Below are 19,291 nucleotides of genomic sequence, written 5' to 3' on the forward strand. Positions count from 1 at the left end.
CTGGGGTACGCCAGTTCAGACATCGCTTCCTTTACCAAGCTCTGGACCGGAAAGAGAAGAAGACTTCTCAGTTTGTATCCGCAATGTTTTTTTGTAACTTTTAATCCCTTACACTTAGAAGTAAACACATGACTGGAATAGGTTATGATGTCTATTGACATGCATCTATCATGTTTACCCGCTTCACAATGTCAGTCGGGATGCTGACTTACTGTGTCACCATCTCAAACTACTTTTGAATGCCACTATTATGGAATGATATGTGTCTATCAATTTTTCAATTAATGAATTTTCATTACCGATTAATCTGCTGATTATCTTCTCAATTCTCTTCTTGTGATTGTCACAGTCGATCCGAGACATTGGAAGGAGGGCTCAGACTCCCTCAGCTGGACTCTGCTGGTCCGTCCTGTCAGGAGAGGGCGAGGGTGAACTTAGTCCATGTTCTGCAGTATTATAGTGTTCAAACCACAAGGTCAAGTGGCCTCTAGAGGCTTCAGGCTGCCACGGGTATGTAACCGAGAGGCAGTGTCAAACCTCAACCATCTCCTGTTTCAGGTCATCACTTCTCCGCTGAGGGACACCACACCGGCTAACGTTCAGCGAGCTAGTGCAGGACTGTGGTCAGGAGGACACGTCAGCTGTATCGCTTCTAAAACTCTGTGAACATGTTGTTGATTTATTAGAATTTAGTCTTAAAGCTAATCATCAAACTATATTTTTTCATCACTGTTTTTTTCACACCTTTAATTTAATAAACAATTATAATAAATGTCTGGCGGCCTACTTAGTTCTAGAAATGGCACCTGGCTCCGTGATTTTATACTTGCATCTACTTTTTTATGGATAATGGAAGAAATTGGTTATCAAATATTTGAACAGATACAGATAATAAAAAGCCAGTTTTACATTGAACAGTAAATCTACGGATAAGCATTGTTGTTATTATTGTCAAAAGCCAGCACTTTTATTGTTGTTGATTCATAGTTGTTAGCTTCTTAATTACATACATGTTTTACATTATGATGCAATCTTTACTGCGTGGACCCCGAGAACAATATATGCCTCCTTGGTCAAATAAAAGGTTACGGGCTTGACGCATGACGGGGACCAGCCACGAAAATGCAGAACTATTAATTCAGAGCTCTTTTTGTTTCCATCTATTTTATTATAATTGATTTGGCGGGGTTGTCTCAAAGAGTCAGACCAAAGCAACACTCGGCTAGTGTTCCCCTGCTGTCCAATAAAAAACATCCTTTTTTGGTTTTATTTCTTTCTTTATTGAACTATATTGACTTATGTATACATCTATATTTATTCATATATCTATTGCATCATTTATTTATTTAATATTGAATGAAATGTTCTTCCATATAAATCTGTCTTTATCCAGCTGAAATTCATGTACACAAGCATAAACTGTCCAATCATGTTTTTAATTAAAACATGTTGTAACACGTTATATCTGTGTGCTTTTATTGAATGATTATGGGAGTATTATTGCTTCCTGCAGGCAGATCAGTAAATTGTTTCTCCCTCTGTGCTTCATCTTGGACTGAAGACGTTGAGCAGATGAGCTAAACTCCAATCCACACACACACGCACACAGAAACACACACAAACACACGCACACACACACACACACACACACACACACTCTAACACACACACAAACACACGCACAAACACAGACACACAAACACACTCTAACACACACACACACACAGAAACACACACACATAGAAACACACACAAACACACACACACAAACACACGCACACAGAAACACACACAAACACACAGAAACACACACACACAGAAACACACACAAACACACGCACACAGAAACACACACAAACACACAGAAACACACACACACAGAAACACACAAACACACGCACAAACACAGACACACAAACACACTCTAACACACACGCACACAGAAACACACACACATAGAAACACACACACACACGCACACACACACACACACACACAAACACCCCCCTTGGTGTCTTGTTGATCCTGAGGAGAGTAATCATATCTGGAGCTAGAAGGCTGTTAATGAATGACAGCAGTGAGCAGCTGATCCTGTACCTCTGTCACCCCGCAATAACTTTATTTATAAAGAGGTCTGCAAAAATAGATTAACAGCCAAACACCTAGAATATTTTCACCCGTCTTATACATCCTTTTTCCCTCCGTCCTGTCGTCAACCGTTCAAACATGTCATCATCAGCTGGAAACATTTGTGTTTGTTTAGTTTAGTTTGTTGGTCTGTGTGGTCCCCGTGTGGCATAAACCTTATTTTTATAACAAAGAGAGAAGCTAAAAACAAGATTGAGATTATTTAAAACTCAAATCAGTCATTAAAGTACAATGATGAGAAACCATAAAGTACGAAAGCCCTGAGAAGCATTTTCATCAAATGTTTGTTGATGAAATACTCACTCCAGCCACAAGAGGTGCAACAGTACTCTGTGTTCTAAGTAGGAATAAAAGCATCATGTTTTTTGAATGATGATAGGGTGGGAGCCTGACGGATGTGAATGGGGAGGGCGTTCCAGAGGAGGGGTGGGTGGAGCAGCTGAGAAGGCCCTGTCACCCCAGGTCCAGGGCTTGGTCCTGATGATCTTCAGAGTGTTTGCACCGGAGGACCTGCGACAACGGGTTGGGACTTGGAAGGGGAGGAGGTCTGAAAGGTATGGAGGGGCCAAGTTGTTTAGGACTTTGTAGGCGGTGAGTCGTATTTTAAAGTCTATCCTGAATTTGACCGGGAGCCAGTGAAGGTTGCGTAGGACCGGGGTGATGTGGTCATAGTGACGGTTGGAGGTGAGCATTCGAGCAGCAGAGTTATGAACATACTGAAGTTTGTTGAGAATTGTGTTGGGAGAGCCATATAGGTGCTGTTGCAGTAGTCAAGTCTGGAGGTTATGAGGCAATGGAGGAGAACTTCAGTGGTGGCAGAGGACAGGGAGGGCCGGAGGCATGCAATGTTCCTGAGGTGAAAGAAGGCAGTTTTGGTGATGTGGTTGGCATAAGGTAGGAAAAAGAGAGAGTGGGGTCGAGGATGATACTGAGGTTGCGGACCTGGGTGGAGGGGGTGACGATGGAGCCATCAATATCGAGAGAGAAAGTCTGGGCTGAGCGGGTGAGGGAGTTAGGGCTGATGATGAGTATTTCAGATTTATTGCAGTTGAGTTTGAGAAAGTTCTGTTGCATCCATGATTTTATATCAGTGAGACAGGTAGTGAGAATGGAGTGGGTGACTGAGGTGATGGTCTTGGAGGAGAAGTAAAGTTGGGTGTCGTCAGCGTAGCGGTGGAAGTCGAGACCATGACAACGGATGATTTGTCCAAGGGGAAGGATGTAAATGATGAAGAGGAGGGGACCAAGCACAGAACCTTGGGGGACACCGTGGGTGACTGGGGAGGTGGAGGATGTACAGTTGTTTATGGCAATAAATTGATGTCGGTCTGAAAGATATGAGGTGAACCAGGAAAGGGGAGTGCCAGTTATTCCAAGGGAGAACTGGAGATGTAAGAGGAGGATGGAGTGGTTGATAGTGAGGTCAAGGAGGATGAGGATGGTGAGGAAGCCAGAATCAGCAGCGAGAAGTATATCAAGTATATCATAACATGATTTTGTTCACTTTAATAAATACATGAATACATGAGGACACAGAGGAGAGAAGCATAACTGTAGTCTGGATTCAGGGTGGAGATGTTGCTCTTTGGTGGCTGAACAAAACAAACAACACAAGACTGTCAAGAATTGCCTCAGCTAATGTCTGCAAAATAATAATAATAATAATACAGCGCTTTTCATAATACTCAAAGACACTTTAGAAATATTTAAAATCATCAGAGCTATACAATAAAAACAGAGCACACAATCACACATTAAAAGCAGTTCTGAAGAAGTGAGTTTTGATTTGAGATCTGAATATGGAAAGATCACTGCAGTCTCGGATGAGTTTGGGGAGAGAGTTCCAGAGGAGGGGGCAGCTATGGAGAAGGCTCCATCAGCCCATGTCAGGGGCTTGGTCCTAAGTGGGATGATAGGAGGCAACAGAGGAGCGGACGGGATGGAGTGTGGTGGTGGAGCAGGTCTGTGAGTTAGGAGGGGGCCTGATGGAGTGTGGTGGTGGAGCAGGTCGATGAGGTAGGAGGGGGCCTGATGGAGTGTGGTGGTGGAGCAGGTCGGTGAGGTAGGAGGGGGCCTGATGGAGTGTTGTGGTGGAGCAGGTCTGTGAGTTAGGAGGGGGTCTGATGGAGTGTTGTGGTGGAACAGGTCGGTGAGTTAGGAGGGGGCCTGATGGAGTGTGGTGGTGGAGCAGGTCTGTGAGTTAGGAGGGGGCCTGATGGAGTGTGGTGGTGGAGCAGGTCTGTGAGTTAGGAGGGGGCCTGATGGAGTGTGGTGGTGGAGCTGGTCTGTGAGGTAGGAGGGGGCCTGATGAAGTGTGGTGGTGGAGCAGGTCTGTGAGGTAGGAGGGGGAGCCAGTGGAGTTCTGGAGAACAGGGGTGATGTGATCATGGCAGTGGGTGAGCAGGCGAGCAGCAGAGTTCTGGATGTACTGGAGTTCATTTAGGAGACAGAGTGGAGTTGTCGATGTTGAAGCAGAAGTTGTGACTGGATTTGGAGCCGATCATGGCAGATTTATCACGAGTTTAAGGAAGTTGGTTTGCATCCATGATTTAATGTCAGTGAGGAGCAGTGGAGTGAGGAGCAGTAGTAATGGCCTTTGTGGAGAGGGTTAGGGGTTAGGTTGGGGGTTAGGGTCAGAGTGGAGTGAGGAGCAGTGGTAATGGCCTTTGTGGAGAGGGTTAGGGGTTAGGTTGGGGGTTAGGGTCACAGTGGAGTGAGGAGCAGTGGTAATGGCCTTTGTGGAGAGGGTTAGGGGTTAGGTTGGGGGTTAGGGTCAGAGTGGAGTGAGGAGCAGTGGTAATGGCCTTTGTGGAGATGTAGAGCTGGACATCCTCGCCGTAGCAATGGAAGAAGCAATTGGTGTGGGCTGTGTCCTGAGGTTCCTGAACGCATCGCTCTCTCTCTTCTGGTAAGCGTATTCCATCACTTCCGGTTGCCAGCTTAGCAGCTTGCAATGTTTTCCTCCTCACCCCCTCCCGCTCCCTCTTGCTCAGAGTGTCTCATGCATAGCTATCCGCTAGCTTTAGCCTCTGTTAGCTGTCCCCCGGCAGCCCCCGAGCAGCCGGATGGCTGGGTGACTGTTCGAAGGGGTTTTAAGTCTAACCAGAAGCCCACTGAGCACCGCCAACCTCTTCACGTTTCGAACCAGTTTTCCCCACTCAGTGACGCACCCGCTGAGAAACCCACTCTGGTTATCGGTAGCTCCATAGTCAGAAACGTGAAGATAGGGAAGCCAGGGACCAAAGTCATATGCATCCCGGGGGCCAGAGCGGGCGACATTGAATCTTGTTTAAAACTGCTGGCTAAAGATGAGCGTAGTTACAGTAAGATTATAATACACGCCGGCGGTAAGGACTCCCGACTGCGGCGGTCGGAGGTCACTAAATTTAATGTGGAATCGGTGTGTACTTATGCCAAGACAATGTCGGACACCGTAGTTTTCTCTGGCCCTCTCCCCAATCTGATCAATGATGACATGCATGTCGTCATTCAACCGCTGGTTGTCCAGGTGGTGCCCAGCAAACAATGTGGGCTACATAGATAACTGGCAGACTTTCTGGGGAAAGCCTGATCTGATGAGTCGAGACGGCATTCATCCCACTTGGGAATGCCGGCATTTCAGGTACCGCACTAAGTTGGTTTAAATCCTATTTATCAGATCGATCTCAATTTGTATTTGTAAACGATGAAGCCTCAATGACCACCAACGTTAATCACGGAGTTCCACAAGGTTCTGTGCTTGGACCAATTTTATCTACCTTATATATGCTTCCTTTGGGCAACATTATCAGGAAACACTGCATAAACTTTAATTGCTATGCAGATGATACTCAATTATATCTATCGATCAAACCAGAGGAGACCAACCAGCTCGCTAAAATTCAAGCATGTCTTAAAGACATAAAAACATGGATGACCTGCAACTTCCTGATGTTAAACTCAGACAAAACTGAAGTTATTTTACTGGGCCCTGAACACCTCAGAGATCAATTATCTGGTGATGTGGTTTCTGTAGATGGCATTGCCCTGGCATCCAACACCACTGTAAAGAATCTCTAGTTATCTTTGACCGAGACTTGTCCTTTAACTCCCACGTTAAACAAATCTCAAGGACTGCATTTTATCATCTACGTAACATTTCAAAAATCAGGCACATCTTGTCTCAAAAAGATGCAGAAAAGCTGGTTCATTACTGCAACTCCTTATTATCAGGCTGCTCTAATAAGTCTCTTAAATCCCTCCAGTTGATCCAGAATGCTGCAGCTCGTGTACTCACAAAAACTAAGAAAATAGATCACATTACTCCTGTATTAGCTGCTCTGCACTGGCTCCCTGTAAAATCAAGAATCACATTTAAAATTCTTCTCCTCACCTACAAAGCCTTGATTGGTGATGCACCATCATATCTTAAGGAGCTTGTAGTACCATATTGCCCCACTAGAGAGCTGCGCTCACTAAATGCGGGGCTACTTGTGGTTCCTAGAGTCCTTAAAAGTAGGATGGGAGACAGAGCCTTCAGTTATCAAGCTCCTCTTTTATGGAACCAGCTTCCACTTTCAGTCCGCGAGGCAGACACAGTCACCTCATTCAAGAATAGACTTAAGACTTTCCTCTTTAATAGTGCTTATAGTTAGGGCTGAATCAGGTTTGCCCTGGTCCAGCCCCTTGATATGCTGCTATAGGCTTATAGGATGCTGGGGGATGTTTTAGGATACACTGAGCACCTATCTCATCTTCTCTCTCTCCTTATGGATGAATGTACATCTCTCCATTGCACCTTATTAACTCTACTTCCTCCCCGGAGTCGTTGTGACTTCACTTCTCATAGGGTCCATCGGACCTGGAGGTGTCTGATGCTGGTGAACCGGCCTCCCGCGTTGGCCCTGCTGATGCCCCGCCCCCCCTCCTCTCTACCTCCTTCTGTTTCATGGATAGGAGTTCCATTCATACATTGTCATATTCATGTAATGTGTTTATGTAACTCTGTAACTCTGTTCATCTGTCCATCCGGGGAGAGGGATCCTCCTCTGTTGCTCTCCTGAAGGTTTCTTCCCTTTTTTCCCTGTCAAAGGTTATTTTTGGGGAGTTTTTCCTGATCCGATGTGAGGTCAAAGGTCAGGGATGTCGTATGTGTACAGATTGTAAAGCCCTCTGAGGCAAATTTGTAATTTGTGATATTGGGCTATACAAAATAAACTGAATTGAAAATGAAGAGGAAGAGCAGATGGTGTATGACATTACAAAGAGGGAGCAGGTAGAGGATGAACAGAAGAGGGCCAAACACTGAACCCTCGGGGACGCCTTGAGACAGAGGAGCAGTGGATGAGGTTGTCTGTTTGTTAGATATGATTTAAGCCAGGAGAGAGCAGTACAGATTAAGAGATAACGATATATGAGTGAGATATAAAATTGAAGTAGATATTTTACAGAAAAACCTAAAATCCCAAGAAACATGATAAACATTGCTACCGAACAACTACACAAATTAAAGTAGCAGACAGGAAACTCAATCAGCTGTGCAAACATGTTTCAAGTGTTGGATTTAGTTCCCCAATACCTCTGATATAACAAAATATGTATTTATTATAAAACTAGAGGCTTTTAGAAACAAAGTTGTCATCGGCAGAACTTCCACATCTTTTTCAAAAAGAAAAGGTATGCTGGAAGAGTTCAGACCAGAACGGGACTCAGGGCAGTAAAATGATGAAGCTCCACTGAAGCGTCCTGTGAGCAGTGACTCCCATTGAAGAACTATGACACTAACTTTATGATAAGATAACAGTACATTTAAATGACATAGCACTCTATTTATACACATCTATTTTTATATGAACATGTGTTTTTGATATTTTCATTTCACTTTCCACCTATACACCTCCTTTGTGTTTAAGAGTATACATTTCAAAGATGGACAACGGTATTGATGGCCTTCCCTTTGTTTACAATTGTTTGTAAACATCAAGACATATTAGAGTTATGGGAAAAGAAGCCGACTACCTCATTCTGTTGGTTTTTAACTTAAAATGGCGTAATGACATGTTTTCTATCAAGAACGAAGATGACAACAATCAACATTGTGAAAAATATTTATTAGCTCTAATGTACAAAAAAATGTATTTGTAAAAAAACCCTGTCTTTTTTAAGTGTTAACTTAAAGGGCCATTGTGTAGCATTTATGGGGGAAATATCTGGCAAAGAATGTAATACATTTAAAAAGAATGGTTTCTTTTGTGTATAATCACCAGAAAATTAAAATCTTTGTGTATTCGTTCCTTTTGAACAGACGCTGGCTCTAAAGCGGCCCGGCTTTCAGTTCGTTGCATTCTGCTACACCACCACTAGGTGACTCCCACGTTTAATCTGAAGAATACATCAAACTAAGAAACTAGGTTTCAGAAATATTTCACCCACATTATGGGATGCAATATAATCAAAGTCTACTTTCTAAACACATGCATCTTGAATAAAACCTTACGATTTAAAACACTTAGGCATAAACGTTATTATTCCAAAGTGTGTCATTATTCCCTGTGTTTCCACCTGGACTTTCCTCCGTTCTCAGTTCCTAGTTGGAAAGATGGTTTAGGTCACACAGGGTGACACATTGTTAAATGAAGGAGCATTTTGGAAATTAAGTATTCCTTTAACTCAAACATGCAGGGTGGTTGCAGAATAACTTCAGATTCATACAGAGATTTCACACCTGCAATATGACAAAAAGCCTAAGTGGAAGAAGAAATCCTTATTGGTCCTTTGGGGTTATTCGCTGTCGGACTTTATCAAGCTGCCAAAGTAAGCGGTCAACGTCTTCAGCTTGTTGTTGAGCATGTTCTGCTCCACCTCCACCTTCCCCCCTGGACCAGCCAGAGAGGCGATCTGTGGAGAGGAACCTCATCAGTAGCTGCTGGTTCATGGTGTCAGACCCCAGCAGACTCAAATATAAGGATCCAGTATGGTAAACAAGTACATGCAGGTGTTAGGAACCATATATATTTTGATAAACTCTCATATTGATGTCCGCCACCTGAGGTGTTTATTTAGCTTAAAACGCACAGAATAATTATATTCATCTACATTTTGAATGACGTTGTGAAATGGTCAATAACATTTTCACACACACACACACACACACACACACACACACACACACACACACACTTGTTATAAAGACTGAGCATACAGACCTGATCCATGTCAGCATTGCGAGGCAGGAAGTACACAATGTTGTCTGATATCAGTTTGGCCAGGCGGAAAATCTCAAATGTGTGTACCATTAAGGTTGAAACACATTATCTGATGTCAACACAATCCATCTTTTCAGATTGAGAAGATGAAGGGAAGATGCTGTATAGAGCCCAAAAGAAAAGGGTTCATTCCATGACAATCTGTCCATCACAACAACACATTTATGGTTCTGAGACTAAATGTCAGAGGGGTATCCTCTTGAGACCATGAATATCTACAGTAAATGTGAGGTCCTATCTGACTAGTAGGCACATATCTTAAAACACAAACAACAAAAATGGAAGGGGAGGGACTGAAGTTGTAATAAATGGGCATTCTCCTTGTGCCCGTCCTCCCACAGCGTCAGGAAGACTTGAACGTCTACATTAAAGGATATCCTTCAGGCTGCATCATGGTCTTGATGTCAAACACCTCAGCGGTCAGGTAGTCTGGCCCTCCCCATGGCGGTGACAGGAAGACCACATCGCCATGGAGACGGGGTGCCAGCTGAAGGAAGTCTCCTTGCAGGAAGTCGATCCGGTCGGCGACGTTGTAGACCACAGCATTGTGCCGAGCCAAGTCCAACCGCACCGGGTCGATATCAATGGCCAGAACTGAGAAGGGAACCGAGCAGGGGAAAGAGTCTTTTACCTTGGACCCTGGAAGAAAATACTAAATCACCCCAATGACACCCAAAGCTGGAGACTCAGTGGAACAGAGCACTTTTGAGTCAAACGTTTTGCCACCAAAAGTACTTAATTATGATTACTCATCATAATGTTAAATACCACTGGTATGCAGATGACACACCACTTTTAATATGCTCATATACCTTTAATGATTTGAATCTTTTGTTTTTTAACCTTTATTTCACCCGTTAATTCATTTAGAAATGTTTGGCAGCCTGCCAAATGACATGTTTTCTGTGATTGGATGGAGATTACTTCTGTTCTGGAACCTGTTCAGAAACCCTGATTGTCCATATACCTAGCAACTCTTGTTTGTGGTTGTAAAGTTTCATAAGGTCAGTTTGTACTTCTAATCCCAATGTTTCTTTCCCCTTTAGTGTCATTCACATTTCTTGAGGTGAGAGGTCAAGAATATGGCCATGCCAGTCCTCACAGAATGTAGCCCAGCCTAGCCCTCCTCTCTACGAGCCGGCGTGACGTGGTTGGTGCCCATGGGTTTGTGGGTGGTCTTGTCGGACAGAGCCCATTACAGCCTCTGAACCACCTTGGACCCTTTCTACCCCAAATTAATTGGTATGCTGATACATGCTTATATTATTGGAATCATCACATTTTTGTATGTATTATTTGATAAAACAATTGCAGTTAATTCAGAATGCAGACAACCAACACAAAAACAGAGCGAGCAGGCCAGCTGACGGCTAACACAGCGTCACATATATCTGATGCAGATGAAACCAGCTCATGAAGGTGTCTACTGTATCAGTGGCAGGGCGTACCTCTCTTTCCAGCGAGGGCGAACTGGATGGCGTTTCCTCCTACGCCACAGAAGGCGTCGATGACCAGCTGGGAGTCGGGGAAGCTGTGCTCCACCCGGAGGGCGATGTGCTCAGCGATCCTCTCCGGTGTCACGGAGAACCAGCCCTCTGCAAACACGCCGCCATGTTGGACCGGATGCAGTTGGCTGAATAAAATGATGACCACTTTCTCCCATTCAGGACTTAGTACGCGACTGACCTCGGTCCAGCCGGATCCCTTCATCGAAGCGGGAGAAGAGTCTGTAGCGTTGGGCCCAGTACTTAGCCAGCTCGGGTTCTGCTGCCATCTCCGCTGGGACCGGCTGCCTCCTCCTCCCTCGCTTGCCCTTCTTATTCTTTGCTTTCTTTCCATTTTTCCCACTCAACTCTACACACACACACAGCGACACACATGCACACACACACACACACACACACACACTTAGAAGGCGGCTCCAATCTTCACCAGGATGGTCTTAGTTCCGAAGAAAACATAAACGCAAGGCATCAGAATCATCTGGGAGTGTGTTACACTTACCACCGTTGCCTTCAGGTGCACCAGACATGAGAAAGTCAGGAATTTCTAGATGTGTTAACTGTCTGCCGGGCTGCTCCTCCTGCTCCTCCTGCTCCTCCTGCTCCTCCTCCTCCTCCTGCTCCTCCTGCTCCTCCTGCTCCTCCTCCTCTCTCTCACTTAGCACAGTCCCAGTGGCAGAGTTGAGATTTCTCCCTGCATCTAAACTGAACAGAGAATAAGAACCATCTCCTTCTTCTACAGGCTCTGTGTTTCCCTCCACAGTGCTTTGCATTGTCCTCCTCCTCCTCCTCCTCTCCTCTTCCTCTCCCATCACTTCTTCCAGAACTGGAGGCCTGTCCAGGGGTTCTTGTGAGCTCCCTCCTCCCATCTCACGCTGGCCACGTGGACTCATCTGTGCCTCTCTCTGGTTCTGTTCAAGGAAGTTTTTGACCTGTGAAACAAACGGCTCCAATGTTACATTCAAATGATTAAATAAATAAAAAACCTTATGCCACTTTCCATTTCTGACTGGGATAGTTAATCCATAAGGGTGTACAGTTAGGAGTGGAGATTATTTCTTTCTTGAAAGAAGTGCAGAGGACTTCACTGAAGGACTCTCGTCCTGACTACTGGCTACAGTTGGACAGCTGTGTAAACGTGTTATAACTATGCTATAGCTCCAAGGATCCTTAATGTCGCTTAGGATTTTATCTTCCGCCTCAAATATGACTACCTTTTCCCCCATTTGTTTATCATCATGTGATCAAAATGAATTTAATTAAAACTACAACCCTCGCACCTCCCTGCATGTCAGTGGTATGACGGCGGGCGATGCAGCCAGGACCAATGAGAGAGCTCTGCTGAGTCCCACTAGTCTACGACGACCGTTCATGGGTTATGAAAAGTTCAGGGTTTGAATGTATGGGGGCGGGGCTCGTTTGAGAAGTTTGAACCGGATTGGACAAAGTGTTGGCGCCATGCCACGGTCAAAAGGAAAACGCACTCTTTTGATAACTTTTTATCACAAAGGTCTTGATTGTATTGACTATATTTGAAAATGATGTCATCAATTCTGTAGGAGGAGTTTGTTAAAGTATAGCGCTTTGTTATGGGAAACAAAAAATAAATTAAAAACATGATATACCTCCATGGGACTTACGTCTCCATATGCTACACATACCTACCAGATTCCATAGAGGCCAACTAAACAGGGGATTCTAGAGAGCCATTGTGCCAAGCCCATTCGCAAGACCCCTATAGAGGCATCAGTATTACATTGAGTAACTTGAATTTGTTCAACTAATCAAGAGGATGTTCATGTTCCAAATCGTTGATGAAGTTGCAGATTGATGAGTCGGCACCAGCCAGGAGCCCATTCCTCCTTCCAACGGGTCTCACAGACGGAGTCAACCCTTCTTCTCTTTACTGGAGGTACCTTGGAGAGGGAGGTGCTGGTCTGCGCGTCGTCTCCACACGACCCTGAGAACCTGGTGTGTTTGTGGACTGCTCTCTTCTTCCAGCGCTGCTTCGGACGCGTCTCACCAGCGCCGCCTTTGAAGCTCAGCACACTGTGGAACCTGAGAAACGAACAGACACACAGCGTCTTAAAGAGAGAGGGGCGTGCACCGCGTGACCCTTCACTTACACACAAGTTAGAACGGTGTGTGAAATTAATCATTAAAGGGGCAGTGTGTAGGGATTAGTGCCATCTAGTGGTGAGGATGCAGATTGCAACCAAAGTGTGTCCTTAACGTACAAACCTAGAAACTCTCTCTAGGGCCAGTGTTTGGTTTGTCCGTTCTGGGCCACTGTAGAAACATGGCAGTGCAACATGGTGAACTCTATGAAGTTATGAAGGGCTCATCTAAGCCAACCCAAACACAAGTGATTATAATCACTTATTTATCAAGTGTGTTTCACTTGTGTTAATCAATACGTAGTTGTAAATATTATTTAGGTCCCCTGAAATGAACCACACTAATCATTAAAGGATCTCAACCGCTCCGATAATGGCCTTCTCAGCCCTGCGTTAACTAATCATCTTCAAATAACATTTTATAGAAATGGAAATACTGATTTGAGGGCAAACTAACATGTTTCACTTGCCAATATTAGATGTAAATAAGGTTACAGCATTTCTCATTTCAAAACAGATAGTTGCCTTGGGTTCAAAACCATATCGCTGTCAAAAAGATATTGGCTGTTTTTGGAAATTGATGGGAAAATAAAACAATGTCTGCTAAATATGAAACGCTGCTCCTGTACTTGTCCACAGGGACCGCCATAATCAACACCAAATAAGTTCCTCGTAGTAGCTTTAAAATGAAAACAATATTAAATCATGTATTTCACTTGTTACTTTCACAAATATACAGAAGAATGAGTTCTTTCTTCTCATTGTGGATAAGCAGAGAGAAAGAGAGAGACAGTGCTACCATTCAGGAAATAAAGACACTAAATGGTAGGGTAAAGTACACATCGCATCTGTTAATGACAAATTCTAAATATTCTGTACAACAGGAGAAAAAAAACTACTGTCAACAGCATCTGCTGGAAACCAGAATTCTGGCACACTTCCTGTGGACGTTTAAAGCACAACAGAGCGTGACCCCCCACAAGTAAACCAGACTTACAGAGGGTCCGGGTTGTGTTTGAGTCCCAGTTTACTCCAAGCTTCCTCAGGGGTCAGATTTGGGCTCTCCTCCACATCCAGCTCATGACTGCAAACACAAAATACTGCTTCAAAATGGACTCAGGATGGGTATTTTGTTGCATTTATTTCTTCATTAGAGACTCCAAACTTATTTTCTACATCAGAAAAGAACTCATGGAAATGTCAATCAAGTAGAAATATGAACTACTAGCTGTCCCTTCAAAAGCCATGATTGTCGTAACCTAATTCCAAATGAAAAACATATCTATGATTGATGGTGCTCGCCTATGCGAGGAACCAACAGGCAGTTTATGTTAGAATATGTTACTGCTTATTGCACACAGGAATAGTTCATACACATGTTCAGAACCCTATATCTGACCAGAGAGAGGGGGTGCAAAGCCAAGAGTAAAAAAAACACAACAAAAAAACAGAACCCATTCCTTATTGAAATGTACATGCAGCACAAACTGGCCTGCGTTTGACTTTGGCCCGTCCTCCTCCTGGAGGTGTGTCGTCATCGTCATCGTTGTCTCTACTTGGCCTTTGACCCCGTGAGCCATCCCGTCTGTCAGGGCTGCCAGCTGCCTGCTGGGAATCTGAGTACAAACGCACACGATATTTAGCAGAGCAACTCACACCAAATACACTTTGTTTTCCATCATCCAAACCGCTTCTCCTATTCGGGGTCTGGAGCCGGTCCCAGCTCACATTGGGGGAAGGCGGGTTCACCTGGACAGGTGTCCAGTTCATCTCAGGGCTCACAGAGAGACACAACCATCACACTCACATTCACACCTACGGGGAGTTTAGAGTCCAGTTAACCTGAGCAGTCTTTGGACTGGGGGAGGAACCTGGAGAACCCGGAGGGAACCCACGCTGACACGGGGAGAACATGCAGACTCCTCACAGAAGGACCGCCCAGACCGGGGATCAACCCTGTGAGGTGACAGTGCTGTTTATAAAACCTTAAATATGTCATACCAAATTCATGCTCATGGGGAAATGATCGTTCCAGATGAGTAAGATGAGATATCTTCAGCTGTGATTTGGACTCGACTAAACCTGAAGTGAATTTGCCAAAAATATGTAATATAAATAATAATATACTGACAGAACAAATAGGTAGGTAACAGTGCAGATCTCTATTATCTCCACACGCCATTATGTATTTGAGTTTGAAACTTGACCATATGCCAAGGACCTCTCGTGGTTGCAGTAATTCACACTGTTGTTGTTGTTTGTTGTTGTTTGATACCGTTGTTGACTGCAGAGCGGCCGGCAGGTGTCGCGAGACCAACTGAGCCGACTACAACAGAGCAAGTCTCCTCTGCTAGTTATCCGTTAGCTGTCCTGCGGTGTGTTTGGCTAACGCAGCTAGCAGAGCTAACAGCTAACGGAACTAAACGTGTATGAATCCAGGAGGAATGTAATAATTGGATTAAAGTCCTGCGACAGCCACAGATTGTTTGCTGTCCAGACGTAATGAGGATTTCAACTAAAATATCAAAAATGTTTTTGGAAGATTACCACCCCTATGAGGTCAATCCTGGCCTCAAATCACTTGAGATTATGTGACATGAAGCGAAGAGAGCCATTTATGAAAGATAATGCTGACACTCAATAAACGGGTGTAAAGTTCCTCTCGGCAGGTGTGGAGATGTGACTTTGAGTGTTTAAGCAAACAATTCAACAAATACACCAAAACATGTCATTGTGTACACATGGTTCCTACCCGTGTGTTCAGCGTTGTTCTGCGGTGAGGAGGCTGCAGGTCTCTTGCCATCGCCCCCCCCATCAGAAGGCTCAGCCACGCCCACACGCTGTCGGTCCGCCTCCGAGTCGCTTACACATCTCCCACCGGCTTCCAATGTGCACTTCTGTCCAAGCAGATCATTTAAATCCCCCCCGCCTTCTTGGTCTCTCTGTTGGCTCTCAGCCCCGGGCTGCCCATCCCTCTGGTCCTCTGGGTGTGCCTCTTTGTCTCCGCCCACCCCCCCACCTGCTGCTGCTGCTGCTGCTTCTTCTCCACCAGTGGTCCAGCCCTGTGCCGACCAGTAGGAGTACTGCTCCCAGTAGGAGTAGTAGGTCTCTGCGGCGTGTTTGTCCCAGACTGCGTTTGTGTCCGGGTCATCCCAAAGAGCAGTCACTGACCCTGGATCAGTCTCTGGGTGTTTCTCCAGCCAGCTGCTCCACAGCAGAGCTTGTCCCTGCTGAGCTGCAGGACATACAGTGGAAACCATAAATTGACTTCATAAGCATTGCGTTACATCTACATATAGCATCTGAAACATATCTATATTTTTGATACAGTGATCCACGTGTCCTTCCTTCATTGTGTTCATGTCCTCTTTTACCCCAGTAGGTCTCCCAGCCGGCAGCATCGGTCCCTCCTGTTGCTTCCTCCGGTGGATCACACGCTTCCTTCACACCATCTAGGGGAAAATCACACCACAACACTGACCCCACCATGATAATAATAATATGTAGAAATAAATACCATTGGAATCGTGAATGAAGACAACAGAAAAAGGCCATTGCCAAAGGTAATGTGTGGATAGCTCTAGAACAGATCTACATGAGAGGACTCTAGATCACAAATAACACCGACTGAGATTGTTACAGTGCAAATGTATCAAAACAGTTATTAAAGGAGACACATCGGGTCCTTTGGGACTAGAACATATTCACATGCTTAATTGTTCAAACTAGAATTAACGCGTATAGTGTGCCGTATGCCTCCACCGACCAGTCATCGTCATAATTACAATCAGAGTTCTTGAGTTATAGCCAAAACTTAGAAGGCATTCCTGAGATATGGCGTTCACGAGATTGGACCGGACTGACGAACAACCTGAATACGGATTTGTCTCATACCGTGTGACATCACAACCTCGTAGGGCACTTCTAGTCTTGAGGCTTCACAGTGTTTATTATGGTCTTACGTATGTGGACAGATTGTAAAGCCCTCTGATAATTAGTCATTTGTGATTTTGGGCTATACTAAATAAACTGAATTGAGCTGAATGTATCAGACGATGAAGAGGAGGAATGAGTACTCGCTCCATCTGGGATCAATCTTGTGACGATAATGAAGTACTTTTCATTTTATTACGCTTAGGATTCATCTTCACCACTGAGAAGATGTTCTTTGTGATTTCTGTTTGTTTGTGACTCAGTGTGAGCTTTGGCTTTGACACACATTGGGTATTTGTAAGAATCTACTGTAATCAACGTTATCATTGTATTTATAATACATTTATTATTTAGGACAGATCGTAAAGCCCACTGAGGCAATTTTGTGATCTGTAATATTGGGCTATACAAATCAAATATAATTGAAAATGAATATTGTATTTACAAAAAGAGAGAAAAACAGGCCTTAAAAAGGGCCAGTGTGTTGGTGGATCTTTTAGCAGAAAAACTATGTTTTCAATATTATATCTCTTCACGGAGTGAGCCATGTTGTATGTCGACGTTTCTACAGTAGTCCAGGAAAGACTTTTTTTACGTGACCCGAAGGCCACCGTAGTTCTCTGGAACAAACAGGTGGTAAACCCTCCTGTAGCAGAGTTATTATGGTATGGATGGCCTCACCATCATAACACTGTTATCCACTACCACCCAACACGCTGTCCCTTTAAAGTCAGGTGCTACGGCTTTGTGCTGCCTGAGGAGGTTCCAAAGCAGGGGGATCCCTGACAGGCTTCATACGGATCACTAATCAGTGCACAAGCTCCTGATCACGAGGAACCTGGTCAAGCTGCTTGCTTTAAGATGGATTCACTTTGGCCCGCTCATATTTGTAGTTACAATAAGGGAACGCTCTTACCTGTGTGGTCAACCTGGACATCGTCTTCCTCCCCTTCGGCTGACTCTGCCTGGTATGGGGCAGGCTTCCTGTTGGACCTCCTCCCCTGTCACATGACCAAAGACAGGCTGGTTCAGCAGCAGGAAGTGCTCCAGACCTCGAGGTTAACTTTCATCTCATAGAAGGTGACTGACACACCATCACAGTCTCCAGACAGAGGCGGGATCCACTTACCGCTCTCCTCCGGTCGGAGGAGCAGAGGAAGGTCACGGGCAGACCCATGCTGGCCATCAGCTGAGCCTCTTCATCCAACACCTCCTCCTTCTCTTCTTCCTCCTCCTCCTCTTCATCATCTGCTTCTGTGAGTGGAGGGGAAATTGGTTTCAAATAGACTCCTCTCTCCATCTTCTCCTGAAGACACGTCACATTGTGTAGCGTACCTTGGACTCTGGTGTCTGCCGGATCAAACGGGAGCAGTCTGTTATCAGAGCGATACAGCGCCCGGTCCCTTCAGCCAGAGAGAGAGAGAGGTGATGAAGAGCGATGACACACACATACATACATACACATACACACACACACACACACACACACACACACACACACACACACACACACACACACACACACACACACACACACACACACACACACACACACACACACACACACACACACACACACACACACACACACACACACACACACACACACACACACACACACACACACACACACACACACACACACACACACACACACACACACACACACACACACACACACACACACACACACACACACACACACACACACACACACACACACACGTGAGAGACTTACTGCACGAAGGCTCTGGAGCAGCGACAGTGAATTCTCTCCTCCTGCTCCTCAGATGAGAGTCTCCTGCTGAACAAGATCTCCGCCACCACCGTCACCCTGCTCCTCTCCAGCATCATGACGATCGGCTCACGGAACGGCAACACGCGCACGCACACGCACACACACACTCACGCACGTGGGTCCAAACACCGGCTTCAGTTCACGTCTGTGTCAGCGTGGGTTCACTGCAATCACACTCGCGTTCCGGAAACAACTGCCAAGTGTTCCGATCGCTGGCGGGGACATGGACTGACACATCCGGCCATGTCTTTTCAGAATACAAGTGTGTAGCGGAGTATACGGGAGTTAACGTTGTATTTGTTTATACGAAATTAAAAATTAAACTTGAATAGCAACAACATGCAATTAAACACACACTGTAAAATGACCTCTAAGGTAGAATTTATAACAAATAAAAGTAAATAAAATTAAACTAAAATCACAAGTCAGTCTGTTTTGAGAATGAGAGTAGCACACACTGCACAGTTCTCTTTACAGTACTACTTTATTACACTTTTTAGATTGTGAACTACATTCGTACTGGACCCGTAATCTTATTGTTGGATTGTT

At 44.9% G+C, this 19,291-nt stretch overlaps 1 protein-coding gene across 4 annotated transcripts; it reads right to left on the reverse strand.

Moving 5' to 3' along the window:
* Positions 1-8,218: 8,218 nt before the first annotated feature.
* On the reverse strand, positions 8,219-19,019 carry tgs1 (trimethylguanosine synthase 1). 4 transcript variants are annotated; one of them, XM_034556097.1, is made up of 16 exons: positions 18,683-19,019; positions 18,280-18,347; positions 18,074-18,198; positions 17,861-17,945; positions 16,386-16,463; positions 15,764-16,246; positions 14,854-14,967; positions 14,504-14,627; positions 14,009-14,095; positions 12,811-12,952; positions 11,397-11,826; positions 11,079-11,246; positions 10,841-10,987; positions 9,770-10,031; positions 9,333-9,411; positions 8,219-9,024 (listed from the first exon to the last, which is right to left on the reverse strand). In XM_034556097.1, exons 1-16 carry the CDS (start codon positions 18,796-18,798, stop codon positions 8,908-8,910), a joined length of 2,625 nt encoding a protein of 874 aa, XP_034411988.1. In that variant the 5' UTR covers positions 18,799-19,019; the 3' UTR covers positions 8,219-8,907. The 4 variants fall into 4 exon arrangements, with proteins under 4 accessions (XP_034411988.1, XP_034411989.1, XP_034411990.1 ...); XM_034556098.1 differs by having other exon boundaries at positions 9,770-9,986; positions 18,683-19,017; XM_034556099.1 differs by lacking the exon at positions 14,854-14,967 and having other exon boundaries at positions 18,683-19,017.
* Positions 19,020-19,291: the final 272 nt, after the last annotated feature.

This window comes from Cyclopterus lumpus, chromosome 17, assembly GCF_009769545.1.
Source record: "Cyclopterus lumpus isolate fCycLum1 chromosome 17, fCycLum1.pri, whole genome shotgun sequence".
NCBI classification, from domain to species: domain Eukaryota; kingdom Metazoa; phylum Chordata; class Actinopteri; order Perciformes; family Cyclopteridae; genus Cyclopterus; species Cyclopterus lumpus.

Bases quoted from the DNA above. Each gene is read 5' to 3' on its own strand.
- tgs1 (XM_034556097.1), bottom strand. From the start codon at position 18,798: ATGATGCTGGAGAGGAGCAGGGTGACGGTGGTGGCGGAGATCTTGTTC. The intron at 17,946-18,073 runs GTAAGTGGATCC...GTCATGTGACAG, and splicing joins CCTCCGACCGGAGGAGAGCG to GGGAGGAGGTCCAACAGGAA. The intron at 11,247-11,396 runs GTAAGTGTAACA...GTGTGTGTGTAG, and splicing joins TGCACCTGAAGGCAACGGTG to AGTTGAGTGGGAAAAATGGA.